Here is a 17892-nt window from a genome sequence, read left to right as displayed (position 1 = left end):
CCATTTGTGTGATAGAAACCAGTAACTATACAAACACACATATAAAATACATATATATATAAAATATACATAGGTATCTACAAGAGACACAAGAAAAAAGCACTTTGGGAGGCCAAGGTGAGCAGATTGCCTGAGGTCAGAAGTTTGAGATCAGCCTTTGCATATTATTTGGCTGAGACTAACAAAAACAAAATAAGTTGAATAATACAAGTTCTAAAGACATCTTTCAAGACAAAAAGGGCAGGTTAAAACTTGAAATTGCTTGATTTACATAACAGACAGTGGAAGCTACCATGTGCTGTAGGTAGAACTGTTTTGGGATCAGGATAAGCCTAATCCTTGGGGCCTTTTAAGAAGAGAGAAATTTGGACAAAGACACAGCTATGCAGAGTGGAAAACACCCTTTGAAGACAGAGGCCAAGATGGGAGTGGTGCATCTATAAACCAAGGCGTGCCAAGGACTGCCAGCAACTACCAGAAACTAGGAAAGAGGGAGGAAACAGATTCCCCCTCAGAACCTCCAGTAGGCACCAGCCTTGCCCACATTTTGATTTCAGACTTCAAACCTCCAAAACTGTGAGACAGTAAGTTTCTGTTGTTTTAAGCCACCAAGTCTGTAGTAATTTGTTCCAACAGCCCTAGGGAATTAATATACCACATAAAACTGGAATGAGTCTTTCCCTCTGGGAGCAAATTCTAACACATTCTATCTACTAAACCATACTACCCCATTAGGGGTGTATTAGAAAGATGACATTTAGGGCCGGGAACGGTGGCTCACGCTTGTAATTCCAGCACTTGGGGAGGCTGAAGCGGATGGATCATGAGGTCAAGAGATCGAGACCATCCTGGTCAACATGGTGAAACCCCGTCTCTACCAAAAATACAAAACATTAGCTGGGCATGGTGGCGTGTGCCTGTAATCCCAGCTACCCGGGAGGCTGAGGCAGGAGAATTGCCTGAACCCAGGAGGCGGAGGTTGTGGTGAGCCGAGATCGCGCCATTGCACTCCAGCCTGGGTAACAAGAGCGAAACTCCGTCTCAAAAAAAAAAAAAGAAAGAAAGATGACATTTATACTGAATCTCCAATTTATTATATACATCTATTTGATCTAACTTGTTACAAATGGAGCAAAACAGATAAGCCACTTAATATCTATTCTAAACTTTCAGGTGAAATGTACTTTTGTCTTTTACTATTAAGTGACCAAATGTTTTCAGGTCTCTAGAACATACTACTAACCTCAAGAACCATAAATATTTTGTTGGCTGTCTCTAGCACATGGTAGAGTTGACATATATGCTGATGTCTCAGGTTCTTCAAGGCATCAATCTCCGTTTTGATTCGGGGCAAATCACTCTGTGACAAAACATCATATGGAATGAGCAATAAACTTATTCAGGTGGTGTTCCAAGCTCCAATACTAACAGCTTTAATATTAAGTAGCAAAAGCTATCAAAAGCCCCAAAACAAATTTTGTTCACACTACAGAAAAATATAACAAAACATATTTGCATGTACATAAAAAGGGCATTGGAGAGTTTATGAAAGACAAGTTCAATGGGGGTCAATAGTACAACATCCAGAAAACAATCTCAGATTCCCTAGAAGGTTAGCATTCCAAACAGCGAACATGACAGAAACACCACTCAGTTATCATGCCTGAGCTACCACTTCCAGCCTCAGCAACATCGTTTAAGAAGTATGCTGAGGCCGGGCGCGGTGGCTCAAGCCTGTAATCCCAGCGCTTTGGAAGGCCGAGGCGGGTGGATAATGAGGTCAAGAGATTGAGACCATCTTGGTCAACAGGGTGAAACCCTGTCTCTACTAAAAAATACAAAAAATTAGCTGGGCATGGTGGCGTGTACCTGTAATCCCAGCTACTCAGGAGGCTGAGGCAGAAGAATTGCCTGAAACCAGGAGGTGGAGGTTGTGGTGAGCCGAGATTGTGCCATTGCACTCCAGCCTGAGTAACAAGAGCGAAACTCTGTCTCAAAAAAAAAAAAAAAAAAAAAGAAGTATGCTGAGCAAAAAACCAGTGAACTTAGGTGAAAGGTATGTGGGTATTCACCACAATCTGTCTCTTATCTTTTCTGGGGTCTTGAAAGTTTCTATTTCTTTTCTTTGAGACAGATCTCATTCTGTCATCCAGGCTGGAGAACAGTGGCGCAATCTCAGCTCACTGCAACCTCCACCTCCCAGATTCCAGCGATTCTCTTGCCTCAGCCTCCCCAGGAGCTGGGACTACAGGTGCGTGCCACCACACCCAGCTAATTTTTTGTATTTTTAGTAAAAACAGGGTTTCACTGTGTTAGTCAAGATGGTATCCATCTCCTGACCTTGTGATACACCTGCCTCAACCTCCCCAAGTGCTGGGATTACAGGCATGAGCCACTGCACCCAGCTGGAAACTTTCAAAATAAAAAGGTAGGTGGGGAGAGGAAGATAAGCCAAGCTGAAAAAACTTTAAAGGACAAAAACCTGTAGGTACCATCAAGTAACAAGTAAAACTTCATTACAAAAATGGACTCCGGTCGGGCGCGGTGGCTCATGCCTGTAATTCCAGCACTTTGGGAGGCTGAGGCAGGCAGATCACGAGTTCAGGAGTACAAACCAGCCTGGCCAACATGGTGAAACTCCATCTCTACTAAAAATACAAATATTAGCCAGGCACAGTGGCAGGCGCCTGTAATCCCAGCTACTCAGGAGGCTGAGGCAGCATTGCTTGAACCCAGCAACTGAAGGTTGCAGTGAGCTGAGATCACACCACTATACTCCAGCCTGGGTGACAGAGCAAGACTCCATCTCAAAAATAAAATAAAATAAGACACCATCTAATGGCCAGTGGCTCAGGATCCAATTTCCCAGGACTATGCAACTAGATGTCACATCTTGACAAAGAATCATCTGTAACTTTGTATATTTTTTCTTTTCCTTTTTTTTTAAATAGAGACGGGGTTTCATCATGTTGGCCAGGATGGTCTCGATCTCTTGACCTCATGATCCGCCCACCTCAGTCTCCCAAAGTGCTGGGATTACAGGCGTGAGCCACCGCGCCAGGCCACTTTGACTATTTTTTTTTTTTTTTTTTTTTTTTTGAGACAGCCTTTCACTCTTGTTACCCAGGCTGGAGTGCAATGGCGCGATCTCGGCTCACCGCAACCTCCGCCTCCTGGGTTCAAGCAATTCTCCTGCCTCAGCCTCCTGAGTAGCTGGGATTACAGGCACGTGCCACCATGCCCAGCTAATTTTTTGTATTTTTGGTAGAGACGGGGTTTCACCATGTTGACCAGGATGGTCTCCGTCTCTCAACCTCGTGATCCACCCGCCTCGGCCTCCCAAAGTGCTGGGATTACAGGCTTGAGCCACCGCGCCCAGCGACTATCTTAATATGATAATCTTTTTTCCTTCTTTGGGGAGAGAAAGCCTGATGACTAAAAACATGGAAGTAATCAAAATATTATTAAAATCCTAGGAAATAACTAAAGCATAATAACAATAGAAAATATAAAAACAAGTTTAGAAATAATAATTAACGTCATATTGATGTTTTAGAATAAGTTTTGAGTATTACTGTGATAACACATTTTGTAATAACATTTTGTTTGCTATTTCAGTATTTGAAGTGTTAAAGTGAGTAAGTCATATTAAAGTTATAATTGAAATTTAAATTGCTTAAAGGAATTAATCAAATTGATACTCATGTTTAAATGCTCAAGAAAAATGATTTAATGCTTTTTTATTAGATTAATAAATACAAAATATTGAATAAAACAAAAAAATTGAATAACAGCCTGAATTGCACACTAACAGATAATTAAAAATAATTTCTTATACAGGTTACTGTATAATCTTAGCATATATTTAGGAATAAATTCAAAGAATGTAATGACATTGCTATAACAAAACTACTTACACTCTGATTTTTTTTTTTTTGGAGACAGGGTCTTGCTCTGTCACCCAGTCTGGAGTGCAATGGCGCCATCTTGGCTCACTGCACCACAACTCCCAAACTCAAGTGATCTTCCCACCTCAGCCCCCAAAGTAGCTTGGACTACAGGTGTGTACCACCATGTCTGGCTATTTTTTTTTTTGTATTTTTTGTAAAGAATTTCACCACATTGCCCAGCCTGGTCTCCAATTCCTGAGCTCAGGCAATCCACCCACCTTGGCCTTCCAAAGGGCTGGGATTACAGGTGTGAGCCACTATGCCTGGCTCCCTTTGACTTATTTATATGTGTTAATCAGAACTTATATCCTTAAAAATTAAAAAAGTCAGTAACAATTGATGTTAAGCACTGTCTCATTCCAACTATATATATATATATATATATATTTTTTTTTTTTTTAGACAAGGTCTTGCTCTGTTGCCCAGGATAGAGTCCACTAGTGCAATCACAGCTCACTGCAACCTCAACCTACTGGCTCAAGGAATCTTTTCACCACCACCTCCAGAGTAACTGGGATTACAGGCGTGCACTACCACACCTGGCTAATTTTCTTTTATTATTTTTTTGTAGAGACAAGTCTTGCCATATTGCCCAGGCTAGTCTCAAACTCTTGGCCTCAAGCAATCCTCTGGCCTCAGCTTCCCAAAGTGCTGGAATTACAGGCATAAGCCACCACACCCAATCAAAAATTATTTTTTATGTTTGGTAATTAAGAACATTTATAGGGCCGGGCGCGGTGGCTCACGCCTATAATCCCAGCACTTTCGGAGGCCGAGGCAGGTGGATCACGAGGTCAAGAGATGGAGACCATCCTGGTCAACATGGTGAAACCTCGTCTCTACCAAAAATACAAAAAAATTAGCTGGGCGTGGTGGTGCGTGCCTGTAATCCCAGCTACTCAGGAGGCTGAGGCAGGAGAATTGCCTGAACCCAGGAGGTGGAGGTTGCGGTGAGCCGAGATCGCACCATTGCACTCCAGCCTGGGTAACAAGAGCGAAACTCCATCTCAAAAAAAAAAAAAAAGAACATTTATAAAACGTTAGGCCGAAAGTGGTAGCTCACACCTGTAATCCCAGCACTTTGGGAGGCCAAGGTGGGTGGATCAGTTGAGGTCAGGAGTGCAAGAACAGCCTGGCCAACATGATGAAATCTTGTCTCTACTGAAAACATAAAAATTAGCAGGGGTGATGACGTGTGCCTGTAGTTCCAGCTACTCAGGTGGCTGAGGCAGGAGAATTGCTTGAATCTGGGAGGCAGAGGTTGCAGTGAGCAGAGATGGCAGAACCGCACTGCAGCCTGGGTGAGAGCAAGACTCTGTCTCAAACAAACAAACAAACAAACAAACAAACAAATAAAGGTGGAAGGATTTAGGAAAAAAAGATGACTCAAGGTGACTTCAAACACTGGAAAGGGTACAGAAGCCCCCCAAAAAATACCAAAAAAGACAGGCTTTATTTCAATTTAAAAGTAACTTTTTGGGCCAGGCGCAGTGGTTCACACCTGTAATCCCAGCACTTTGGGAGTTCGAGGCAGGAGGATCACGAGGTCGAGATCGAGACCAACCTGGCCAACATGGTGAAACCCTTTCTCTACTAAAAATACAAAAATTAGCCAGGTGTGGTGGCGTGCACCTGTTGTCCCAGCTACTAGGGAAGCTGAGGCAGGAGAATTGCTTGAACCCAGGAAGCACAGGTTGCAGTGAGCCGAGATCACGCCACAGCACTGCAGCCTGGTGCCTGGTGATAGAGTGAGGCTCTGTCTCAAAATAAAAAAAAAAAAAGGAACTTTTTTTTTTTTGAAATGGAGTTTCACTCTTGTTACCCAGGCTGGAGTGCAATGGTGTGATCTCGGCTCACCACAACCTCCGCCTCCTGGGTTCAGGCAATTCTCCTGCCTCAGCCTCCTGAGTAGCTGGGATTACAGGCATGCACCACCATGCCCAGCTAATTTTTTTGTATTTTTAGTAGAGACGGGGTTTCACTATGTTGACCAGGATAGTCTCGATCTCTTGACCTCTTGATCCACCCGCCTCGGCCTCCCAAAGTGCTGGGATTACAAGCTTGAGCCACCGCGCCCAGCCAAAAAAGGAACTTTTTATACATTGTAGCCAAGCCCACAAATTGAATGTGCTGCTTTAGGAGGTAACAAGCTGTTCATCCTGGAAGAATTCACATAGAGGAAAAAGAGATTGATTAGGAAAAGGATTTCGTGACATAACTTCTAAAGCCATTTTGAATAAAATGCTGGGACAGGCCAAGTACGGTGGCTCATGCCTGTACTCCCTGCACTTTGGGAGGCTGAGATGGGAAGATTGCTTGAGGCCAGGAATTTGAGACCAGCCTAGGCAATATAGTGAGACCTTGTTTCTAGAAAAATTTTTAAAAATTAGCTGTGCAGGTGGCACGTGCCTCTGGTCACAGCCACTTAGGAGGCTGAGGCAGGAGGATAGATTGAGCCTGGCAGGTTTAGGCTGCGGTGAGTTCTGATTGTGCAACTGCCCTCCAGCCTGGGTGACAAAGCAAGACTCTGTCTCAAAAAAAAAAAAAAAAAAGCTAGGACATAACATTTATCTATCTACTCATCTATACTACAAAACAGATTTACATTTAGTAAGAGTATTATAAGAAAATGAAGATGGGGGCCAGGCACAGTGGCTCACACCTGTAATCCCAGCACTTTGGAAGGCCAAGGCAGGCAGATTTCGTGGATCAGGAGTTGGAGACCATCCTGCCCAACATAGTGAAACCCCCATCTCTACTAAAAATACAAAAATTAGCCAGGTGTGGTGGCACGTGCCTGCAGTCCCAGCTACTTGGGAGGCTGAGACAGGAGAATTGCTTGAACCCGAGAGGCAGAGGTTGCAGAGAGCTGAGACCACACCCCTGTACTCCAGCCTAGGTGACAGATTCCGTCTCAAAAAAAATAAATAAAATAAAGATGGGACATATTAATATCCAGAAAGACTGACAGACTACAGACTACAAATGGATGCTACAGACTTCAAATATATATAAAACTGCCCTGCACTAAAATCTGAAGGACAAAGTAATCCCTTCCCTCAGATTACTTTTTAAAACCACAGAGCTATATTTTTTGGGGGTTTTTTTTTTTTTTTGAGACGGAGTTTCGCTCTTGTTACCCAGGCTGGAGTGCAATGGCGCGATCTCGGCTCACCGCAACCTCCACCTCCCGGGTTCAGGCAATTCTCCTGCCTCAGCCTCCTGAGTAGCTGGGATTACAGGCACGTGCCACCATGCCCAGCTAATTTTTTGTACTTTTAGTAGAGACAGGGTTTCACCATGTTGACCAGGATGGTCTCAATCTCTTGACCTCGTGATCCACCCGCCTCGGCCTCCTAAAGTGCTGGGATTACAGGCTTGAGCCACCGTGCCCGGCAGGTTTTTTTTTTTTTTGAGACGGAGTATCACTCTTGTTGCCGATACTGGAGTGCAATGGCATGATCTCAGCTCACGGCAACCTCCGCCTCCCGGGTTCAAGTGATTCTCCTGCCTCAGCCTCCTGAGTAGCTGGCATTAGAGGCATGGGCCACTATGCCCAGTTAATTTTGTATTTTTAGTAGACACAGGGTTTCTCCGTGCTGGTCAGGATGGTCTCGACCTCCTGACCTCGAGTGATATGCCTTGGCCTCCCAAAGTGATGGGATTACAGGCGTGAGCCACCACGCCCAGGCTATATGTTTTTAAAAGCTATAAAAATCATATTCTAAGATTAGTAACTAGAACATCAGAACAATTCAGGTTTTAATTCACAAAACTGATCTCTAAGTAGAGTATTTTTAAAATAAATTTAAACTTACCCCTAGTGTGTTTTTATCCATGATTTTTATAGCTACCATTTCTCCAGTAAGGATATGGCAGGCAAGTTTGACCTTTGCAAAGCCACCTAAGTAGAAAAATGTATTATGAAAAGATAATCAAGGACTCAGGCACAAACACCTTTTTATATATAATAATTTTAAAAGACTCTATCAAGCCAAATTTTCCTGGAAGTTTTTGGCTTTTTTTTTCCTGTTGCTTCCTCTTATCCAATGTCTAGCTGAAGGTTTTTATTTTTTTACCATGATAATAATATCTCTAACTTTGTAATCAAAAAGAAAACAGAATTCACTTTAGAAATTTGCTTTATGATTAACACTGAATTAAATTTCCTTTATAATTAACACTGCTAGAATACAATATAAAGTTCCCGAGACCACTCAGTTTAAAAACTTTGAAGATAAGCAAATATGTTTCAAAACTGGATCAAAAGCTGGATAAACATCTCCACTCAGAGAGCTAAAAGAAATCTCCAAATTAACATTTCCGAAAAGAATTTCCCAGTAGTCTCTCCCATGGTCTTCTTTATTTCAACAAAGGGCAACTCCATTTTCCTTGGTTCTCAGGCCAAAAGCCCTGGAACCATTATTAGCCCTTCTCTCTCTCTCTAGCACCTCAGTAAATCCCATTGGCTCTGTCTTCAAAATATATCAATGGTTACCTTGGGGAAACTAGGGAGGTACTCCCTGGAAATAGTTTATGTCTGGATCTGAGCAGGGAATATATGGGTATGTGTATACATATACATATGTAAAACTTTACTGAGATTAATGCACTTTGCATATTTTACTATGTTATACCTTAATAAAAAAACACACACATCGGGGTATATATATATGTGTAAAGTGTATAAAATCCCACCCCTGTCATTGCTTTTACCACCTCACCCTCATCCATGCCACCATCATCGCTAGCATCAACACCTGAATTATTGCAATAGCCTCCTAACATATCTCTGCCTCTGCTCTTGCCCTCCCTCACCCAACCTTTTATCTACCAAGCAGCCAGAGCAACTCTATAAAAACAAAGGTCAGATTACCCCTTAGCTCAAAACTCTCCAATAACTTTTATTTAGAATAAAAGTCAAGAAATAAAAGAAATATTTAGAATAAATTTTTTATTTAGAATAAAAGTCAAAGTCCTTGAAATAACCTACAGGGCTTCTCCTACTGCTCTCCTCTCTGCTTGTGCCACTTTATCTTACTGTAGTAAGTAGAAGAATTTTAAAACTATATGGGTTACACTAAAAAGCTCATGCCTACCCAATAATCTATACTCTCAAATAGTTTATTTATCCACTGCCCCCCAAAAAATACAATTACCTGTACCAATAGTTTCATGTAATTCATAATATTTGAGAAGTTCATCGTAATCTTTCATAGTACTCTTGGAAGTTTAGTCAGAATTAGAAAAAGTACCTGAAAGACAGAGATAGTACATAATCAGTAAATGAAATGATACTGGATCATCTCGACCATTCTTTTTTTTTTCTGAGATGGAGTTTCGCTCTTGTTGCCGAGGCTGGAGTGCAATGGCGCGATCTCGTCTCACTGCAACCTCCGCCTCCTAGATTCAGGCAATTCTCCTGCCTCAGCCTCCTGAGTAGCTGGGATTACAGGCACACGCCACCATGCCCAGCTAATTTTTCTGTATTTTTAGTAGAGACGGGGTTTCACCACGTTGACCAGGATGGTCTCGATCTCTTGACCTCGTGATCCACTCGCCTCGGCCTCCCAAAGTGCTGGGATTACAGGCTTGAGCCACCGCGCCCGGCCATCTCCACCATTCTTATAGCAGTATATTCTAGTGGAGAAGACAAAGGCAAATAAGTAGACAACAAAGTAATAACTATAATTTATAGGCCAGGCATGGTGGCTCATGCCTGTAATCCCAGCACTTTGGGAAGCCAAGATGGGCAGATCACAAGGTCAGGAGTTCGAGATCAGCCTGGTCAACATGGTGAAACCCCCATCTCTACTAAAAATAGAAAGATTAGCCGGGCGTGGTGGCATACGCCTGCAATCCCAGCTACTGAGGAGGCTGAGGCAGAAGAATTGCTTGAACCCAGGAGGCTGAGGTTGTAGCAAGCTGAGATCACGCCACTGTACTCCAGCCTACGTGACAAAGCAAGACTGCATCTCAAAAAAATTATTATAATTTATAATAAATACTGAAATAAAAATAAGTAAAAGTGGTTTCTGAGAAGGTAACATTTAATCCAAGCTCTAATTCAAAGGATGAGAATTGAGAAAATCAGCCCTGTGGGTAATCAGACTGTGATATGACATCCTTAGCCCCACCTCATTCTTCCCTCATCTGCCCCTTTCAATTCACTCTGACACTACCCAAAATTCTCAGGAGTATGGTTTCTCTTGCTGCAGCAAGCTAAACACATCTAATGATTACAGGCTTGAGCCACCGCGCCTGGCATTCTTTTTTTTTTTTTTTTAATTTTTTTATAAAGATAGGGTTTCACCATGTTGGCTAGGCTGGTCTTGAACTCCTGGCCTCAGATGATCCACCCACCTTGGCCTCCCAAAGTGCTAGGATTACAGGCGTGAGCCACTGCACCCGGCCTCAGTGAGCTGTGACTCTTAAGGCCTATAGGCCAAAGACCACATCTGTAGTAAAAATCATTAGATGGTGTCGGGCGCGGTGGCTCACGCCTGTAATCCCATCACTTTGGGAGGCCAAGGCAGGTGGATCATGAGATCAGGAGATCGAGACCATCCTGGTCAACATGGTGAAACCCTGTCTCTACTGAAAATACTAAAAATTAGCTGGGCATGGTGGCGTGTGCCTGTAGTTCCGGCTACTCAGGAGGCTGAGGCAGGAGAATTGCCTGAACCCAGGAGGCGGATGTTGTGGTGAGCCGAGATCACGCCATTGCACTCTAGCCTGGGTAACAAGAGCAGAACTCTGTCTCAAAAAAAAAAAAGAAAAAGACCAGCCTGACCAACATGGAGACATCCTGTCTCTTAAAAAAAAAAAAGAGTCATAGCCCACAAAGAATTAAAGGGAGAATATTCCAGAAAGAGGGAATTTGGGTGCAAAGATCCCAGAGGAAGTAAAAGTTGACAGGTACTGAACTGAGACTGCTTTAGAGGTAACAGGTGATGGAAACGCAGATCTGGAGCTGGACAACTGGTTAGCCATGAGGCGAGGGAAAAAAAAAAACCACATTGGATCTCTAGCTCACATTATACCAAATCAGTAATAGTAAAGACTTAAAAGTAAAAGGCTGGGTGGGCGCGGTGGCTCACGCCGGTAATCCCAGCACTTTGGGAGGCAAAGGAGGGCGGATCACGAGGTCTGGAGTTAGAGACCAGCCTGGCCAACATGGTGAAACCCTGTCTCTACTAAACATACAAAAATTAGCTGGGCATGGTGGTGCACGCCTGTAGTCCCAGCTACTCGGGAGGCTGAGGCAGGAAAATTGCTTAAACCTGGGAGGCAGTGAGCCGAGATCAAGACACTGCACTCCAGCCTGGGTAACAGAGCAAGACTCCATCTCAAAAAATTTAAAAAAATAAAAAATAAAAAACAAATATTTGAAATGTTTAAAACATAGATAGCTAAGGTCTTACCCATACCAAACCTACAACTAGAAGTGACAAAAGGAAGAAGCATAACGATAGCTGGTCGTGGTGGCTCACATCTATAATCCCAGCAATTTGGGAAGCCAAGGCGGGAGGATTACCTGGGGCCTAGAGTTCAAGACCAGCCAGGGCAATAAAGCAAGACCTTGTCTCTACTAAAAATTAAAAACTAGTCAGGGCCGGGTGCAGTGGCTCATACTTGTAATCCCAACACTTTGGGAGGCTGAGGCAGGTGGATCACTTGAGGTCAGGAGTCACATGCCACCACTTACAGCTGGTTGGTTGGTTTGTTTGAGATGGAGTCTCGGCCAGGCGCAGTGGCTCACGCCTGTAATACTAGCACTTTGGGAGGCCGAGGGGGGTGGATCTCCTGAGGCCAGGAGTTCAAGACCAGCCTAGCCATCATGGTGAAACCCCATCTTAAAAAAAAAAAAAAAAAAAGAGGGCCGGGCGCAGTGGCTCAAGCCTGTAATCCCAGCACTTTGGGAGGCCAAGGCGGGTGGATCACGAGGTCAAGAGATCGAGACCATCCTGGTCAATATGGTGAAACCCCGTTTCTACTAAAAATACAAAAAAAAGTAGCTGGGCATGGTGGCACATGCCTGTAATCCGAGCTACTCAGGAGGCTGAGGCAGGAGAATTGCCTGAACCCAGGAGGCGGAGGTTGCAGTGAGCCGAGATCGTGCCATTGCACTCCAGCCTGGGTAACAAGAGAGAAACTCTGTCTCAAAAAAAAAAAAAAAGAGATGGAGTCTCACTCTGTTACCCAGGTTGGAGTGCAGTGGCGCAATCTCAGCTCACTGTAACCTCCACCTCCCACGTTCAAGCGATTCTCCTGTCTCAACCTCCCCAGTATCTGGGACTACAGGCACACACCACCACACCAGGCTATTTTTTGTATTTTTAGTAGAGACTGGGTTTTGCCATATTGGCCAGGCTGATCTCAAACTCCTGACCTCAGGTGATCCACCCTCCTTGGCCTCCCAAAGTGCTGGGATTATAGGCATGAGCCACTGCACCGGCCAAATAAGCCTGTTTAAAGCTCAAATTGATGAGTGGCAGGTACCACATAAACTACCTTCAATTTCTGTGTTCTTCACCCTGTCCTTATCCGGAACTCAGTGACTAGCATGTTACTAAGTTCTGTTACTAAGCCTTAATAATGGCTATGAATTTCAAAGACCTAGAGTGTGAGTTCGACCTCAGAAGTGTTGTAAGCTTATAAAAGACGACAGAGTAATAGAGTAATTCATACAACGATAGGCAGTCTTCTTAAACTGAGGTGGAGAAAAATCTGAATGAAGTTATCAAAACCCCAAGAACCACAAAAGACATTTAAAAAATACCATTTTTCAATGCCTGAAACACTGATTCCATGAATCATTTCACTTGGAGAGAAAAGGTAAATTATTATCAGCAAGTAAAAAGCCAGTCAGGCACAGTGGCTTATGCCTGCAATTCCAGCACTTTGGGAGGTGGAGGGGAGTGGACCACCTGAGGTCAGGAGTTTGAGACCAGGAGAAACATGGAGAAACCCCGTCTCTATTAAACTACAAAAATTAGCCAGGCATGATAGTCACCTGTAATCCCAGCTACTCGGGAGGCTGAGGAAGGAGAATCACTCACTCAGCCCGGGAGGTGGAGGTTGCAGGGAGCCAAGACCGAACCAAGCCAAGACCTACACTCCAGCCTGCACGATAGGAATGAGATTCCACCTCAAAAAATAAAAAAATTTAAAAGGTCAGGCACGGTGGCTCATACCTGTAATCCCAGCACTTTGAGAGGCTGAGGCGGGCAGATCTCAAGGTCAGGAGTTAGAGACCAGCCTGGCCAATATGGTGAAACCACATCTCTATTTTTGTTTTTTGTTTTTTTGAGACGGAGTTTTGCTCTTGTTACCCAGGCTGGAGTGCAATGACGTGATCTCGGCTCACTGCAACCTCTGCCTCCTGGGTTCAAGCAATTCTTCTGCCTCAGCCTCCCAAGTAGCTGGGATTATAGGTATGCACCACCAAGCCCAGCTAATTTTTTTGTATTTTTTTTTTAAGTAGAGACTGGGTTTCACCACGTTAGTCAGGCTAGTCTCGAACTCCTGACCTCATGATCCGCCCGCCTCAGCCTCCCAAGAGTGCTGAGATTACAGGCGTGAGCCACAGTGCCCAGCTTCCATCTCTATTAAAAATACAAAAATAAGGCCAGGCATGGTGGCTCACACCTGTAATCCCAGCACTTTGGGAGGCTGAGGTGGGCGGATCAACTGAGGTCAAGAGTTCGAGACTAGCCTGGCCAAGATGGTGAAACCCCGTCTCTATAAAAAAAAAAAAATTAGCCAGGCTTGGTGGCACGTGTATGTAGTCCCAGCTACTCAGGAGGCTGAGGCAGAAGAATTGCTTGAATCCAGGAGGCGGAGGCTGCAGTGAGCAGAGATCGTGCCACTGCACTACAGCCTGGGCAACAGAGCAAGATTCTGTCTCAAAAAAAAAAATATATATTGGTCAATCAATAGAAAACTAGAGCAGAGGCCAGGTGCAGTGACCAGCACCCGGCTGGTCAGGCTGGTCTTAAACTCCTGATCTCAGGTTATCTGCCCGCCTCAGCCTTCCAAAGTGCTGGGATTACAGGCGTGAGCCACCACACCCGGCCTCAGTGAGCTGTGACTCTTAAGGCCTATAGGCCAAAGACCACATCTGTAGTAAAAATCATTAGATGGTGTCGGTCTACTTTTTTTTTTTTTTTTTTTTTTTTTTGAGACGGAGTTTCGCTCTTGTTACCCAGGCTGGAGTGCAATGGCGCGATCTCGGCTCACCGCAACCTCCGCCTCCTGGGCTCAGGCAATTCTCCTGCCTCAGCCTCCTGAGTAGCTGGGATTACAGGCACGCACCACCATGCCCAGCTAATTTTTTGTATTTTTAGTAGAGACGGGGTTTCACCACATTGACCAGGATGGTCTCGATCTCTCGACCTCGTGATCCACCCACCTCGGCCTCCCAAAGTGCTGGGATTACAGGCTTGAGCCACCGCGCCCGGCCTAAAAAAAAACTACTTTTAACAGCAACACTAATTCAGAAACATTTTAAAGGGCATTTGTCAGTGGGGCAAATGTGGGAATGAACTGGAACCTCATCCTAAAAAAAAAACAGGAATTATAGGACTAAGAAATCAAAAGATGATAAAAACAGTAAAAGTATAGAGCTCAACCTAAGGCTGAGAAATCTCCAGAGCCCTGATACAGGAGATGAAAGAGAAACAGCAGGTTGGACACGGTGGCTCATGCCCGTAATCCCAGCACTTTGGGAGGCCAAGGCAGGTGGATTATCTGAGGTCGGGAGTTCAAGACCAGCCTGACCAACATGGAGAAACCCCATCTCTACTGAAAATTTAAAAAAAATTAGCCAGGCGTGGTGGCACATGCCTGTAATCCCAGCTACTCCAGAAGCTGAGGCAGGAGAATCGCTTGAACCCGGGAGGCAGAGGTTGTGGTGAGCCAAGATCATGCCATTGCACTCCATAAGAGCGAAACTCCATCTCAAAAAAAAAAAAAAAAAAAAGAGCAGGAGAATGAAAATGGAGGAACAATGGGCTATAAATCTGAATGCATGTCTACATGCCACGAAAAGGACTGAGCTATTTCAAACTGTTACTCTCAGAAAGAGAAGGCAATTTGTAAGATTTTGGAATTCACTTCCCAGATTAGGGATTTAAGAATGTCATAATTACGGCCAGGTGTGGTGGCTCACACCTATAATACCAGCACTTTGGGAGGCCGAGACGGGTGGATCACGAGGTCAAGAGATCCAGACCATCCTGGTCAACATGGTGAAACCCCGTCTCTACTAAAAATACAAAAGTTAGCTGGGTATGGTGGCACATGCCTGTAGTCCCAGCTACTCGGGAGGCTGAGGCAGGAGAATTGCTTGAACCCAGGAGACAAAGGTTGCAGTGAGCCGAGATCGCACCATTGCACTCCAGCCTGGGTAAGAAGAACGAAACTCCGTCTCAAAAAAAAAAAAGAATGTCATAATTACAAAAATAAAAAGTGTCATAATTAACTTGATAGACTTCTCCCAAAAGAGTTATAAACATCCTTGGCCGGGTGAAGTGGCTCACACCTGTAATCCAAGCACTTTGGAGGCCAAGGCGGGTGGATCACCTGAGGTCGGGAGTTCAAGAGCAGCCTGACCAACATGGTAAAACCCCGTCTTTAGCTAAAAAAAAAAAAAAAAAAAAAAAAAAGAACAAAAAAAGAGTTATAAACATCCAGGTCATGGCCTCTGGTCAACCAGCAGAGATGGACTAGTTGTCCATTTAACAACTAAGGTAAGACTGAAGCCATGCACTTTTTTTTTTCTTCCATTTTCTTTATCTACCCCCTTCTCTCAAATTACACATCTTTGGATAAGTAACATCAATGTGTACTTAAGATTATAGCTACTGAATCCAGGGAACATCATTGTTGCTGCTGTATGAGAAAACTGGTGCTGGCCGGGCGCGGTGGCTCACGCCTGTAATCCCAGCACTATGGGAGGCCGAGGTAGGTGGATCACCTGATGTCAGGAGTTCAAAACCAGCCTGACCAACATGGAGAATCACTTGAACCTGGGAGGCCAAGACGGCGGTGAGCCGAGATCGCGCCATTGCACTCCAGCCTGGGCAACAAAAGGGAAACTCTGTCTAAAAAAAAAAAAAAAAAAAAAAAAAGGGAGAAAACTGGTGCTTACATTACAAACTGCTACACTGATAGCAGATTATACTTGATTTGTAAATCTTTGTGACTGTGGAGCTGGTTCTAAATAATCTTATGTGCCCTGTTTATCCTTTACAGTTTGTTAATACAGAATACAGAAAAACCTTGTGAATGGAGTAATCCAACTTGTAGCTGTTGGAGGTATATTATCAGTCAATGTGAAAGACTGCCTCTCAACTGTGAATAATGAAGAAGGAAATTAGACCCCAATCAGACACCTGAGTGCCTTTCTGAGCTTGACTAAATAAACAGAAGAATGGCCAGGCGCGGTGGCGCGTCTGTAGTCCCAGCTACTTGGGAGGCTGAGGTGGGAGGACCGCTTGAGCCCAGGAGTTCTGGGCTGTAGTGTGCTTTGCCAATCGGGTATCCGCACTAAGTGTGGCATCAATATGGTAACCTCGTGGGAGCAGGGAACCATCAGGTTGCCTAAGTGGGAGTGAACCGGCCCAGGTCGGAAATGGAGCACGTCAAAACTCCGTGCTGATCAGTAGTGGGATCATGCCTGTGAATAGCCACGGCACTCCAGCCTGGGCAACATAGCGAGACCCCATCTCTCAAAAAAAAAAGAAAAGAATTGGGGGTATATATAATTGGGGTCTTTAACGTCTCTGAAGAGCAAGGAATTGGCTAGATAATAAGAAGTTTATGGTGAAATTTTACAGGATAGTAATAAATTGGGGGCATTTTTTAACAGTATCATTTGGGTTATTATTACTTGATGTGTAATACATTTGTCTTGTCTAGTCAGCTTGGAAAGACATTGATGCTGAGGATAATTTCAAACAGGAAGTAGAATACAGAATGGTGCTTTGGATTTTGTTTGTTTGTTTGCTTGAGACTGGGTCTCACTCTGTCACCAAGGCTAGAGTGCGGTAGCACGATCTCGGCTCACCACAACCTCCACCTCCTGGGTTCAAGCAATTCTCATGCCTCAGCCTCCCCAGTCGCTGGGATTACAGTCATGCACCACGCAATGTCTGGCTTTTTTTTTTTTTTTTTTTTTTTTTTGAGACGGAGTTTCGCTCTCGTTACCAAGGTTGGAGTGCAATGGCGCGATCTCGGCTCACCACAACCTCCGCCTCCTGGGTTCAGGCAATTCTCCTGCCTCAGCCTCCTGAGTACCTGGGACTACAGGCACGCGCCACCATGCCCAGCTAAATTTTTGTATTTTTAGTAGAGACGTAGTTTCCCCATGTTGGCCAGGCAGTCTAGAACTCCTGGCCTCAAGTGATCTGCCCACCTCGGCCTCCCCAAGTGCTGGGATTACAGGCGTGAGGCACCACGCCGAGCTCAGAATGACTTATAATGTGGCCTTGCAACACATTTAATTAGCAGCCTGCCCTGCTCCCTTGCAAAGGCTTCTAGAAGCACCAACGAGGCACTCATTGGGATTGATTTGCCCATCTAGTTGGTCCATAATAGTTACACAGAAAGGACAGATCCTCAGGTGAAACAAGCCCACAAAGGTGTAGTAAGGGCTTTTCTGGTTTTCTAATTTCTCCCAGACCCCATGGGAAACAAAAACCAAAATATACACCAAAGTTAGGAACACTGGCCTCTAAGCAACAATCCAGGCTCCTGGCTGGGCGTAGTGGCTCACGCCTGTAATCCAAGCACTTTGGAGGCCAACGCAGGCGGATTACCTGAGGTCGGGAGTTCAAGACCTGCCTGACCAACATGGTGAAACCCCATCTTTAAAAAGAAAAAAAACAATCCAGGCTCCTAATGCTCACCTCATTCCACTAACAAAGGAGAAATGCCA

The 17892-nt window shown here is 44.4% G+C and overlaps 1 protein-coding gene across 2 annotated transcripts in view; it reads right to left on the bottom strand.

Annotated features, from left to right (window-relative positions):
* The window catches only part of MELK (maternal embryonic leucine zipper kinase), a 93676-nt gene that overhangs the window by 74986 nt on the left and 798 nt on the right, over positions 1 to 17892 (bottom strand). For both annotated transcript variants that reach the window (XM_039474913.2, XM_074395048.1), the window contains exons 2-4: positions 9110 to 9205; positions 7769 to 7854; positions 1244 to 1360 (exon numbers count right to left, since the gene is read on the bottom strand). In XM_039474913.2, coding sequence (XP_039330847.1) covers positions 1244 to 1360; positions 7769 to 7854; positions 9110 to 9167 — 261 coding nt within the window. In that variant the 5' untranslated portion in view covers positions 9168 to 9205. The remainder of the gene's footprint in view (positions 1 to 1243; positions 1361 to 7768; positions 7855 to 9109; positions 9206 to 17892) is intronic.

Source organism: Saimiri boliviensis, chromosome 2 (assembly GCF_048565385.1).
Source record: "Saimiri boliviensis isolate mSaiBol1 chromosome 2, mSaiBol1.pri, whole genome shotgun sequence".
NCBI classification, from domain to species: domain Eukaryota; kingdom Metazoa; phylum Chordata; class Mammalia; order Primates; family Cebidae; genus Saimiri; species Saimiri boliviensis.
The sequence above is the reverse complement of the archived record's forward strand: the minus strand, read 5'-3'. Positions and strand labels throughout refer to the sequence as shown.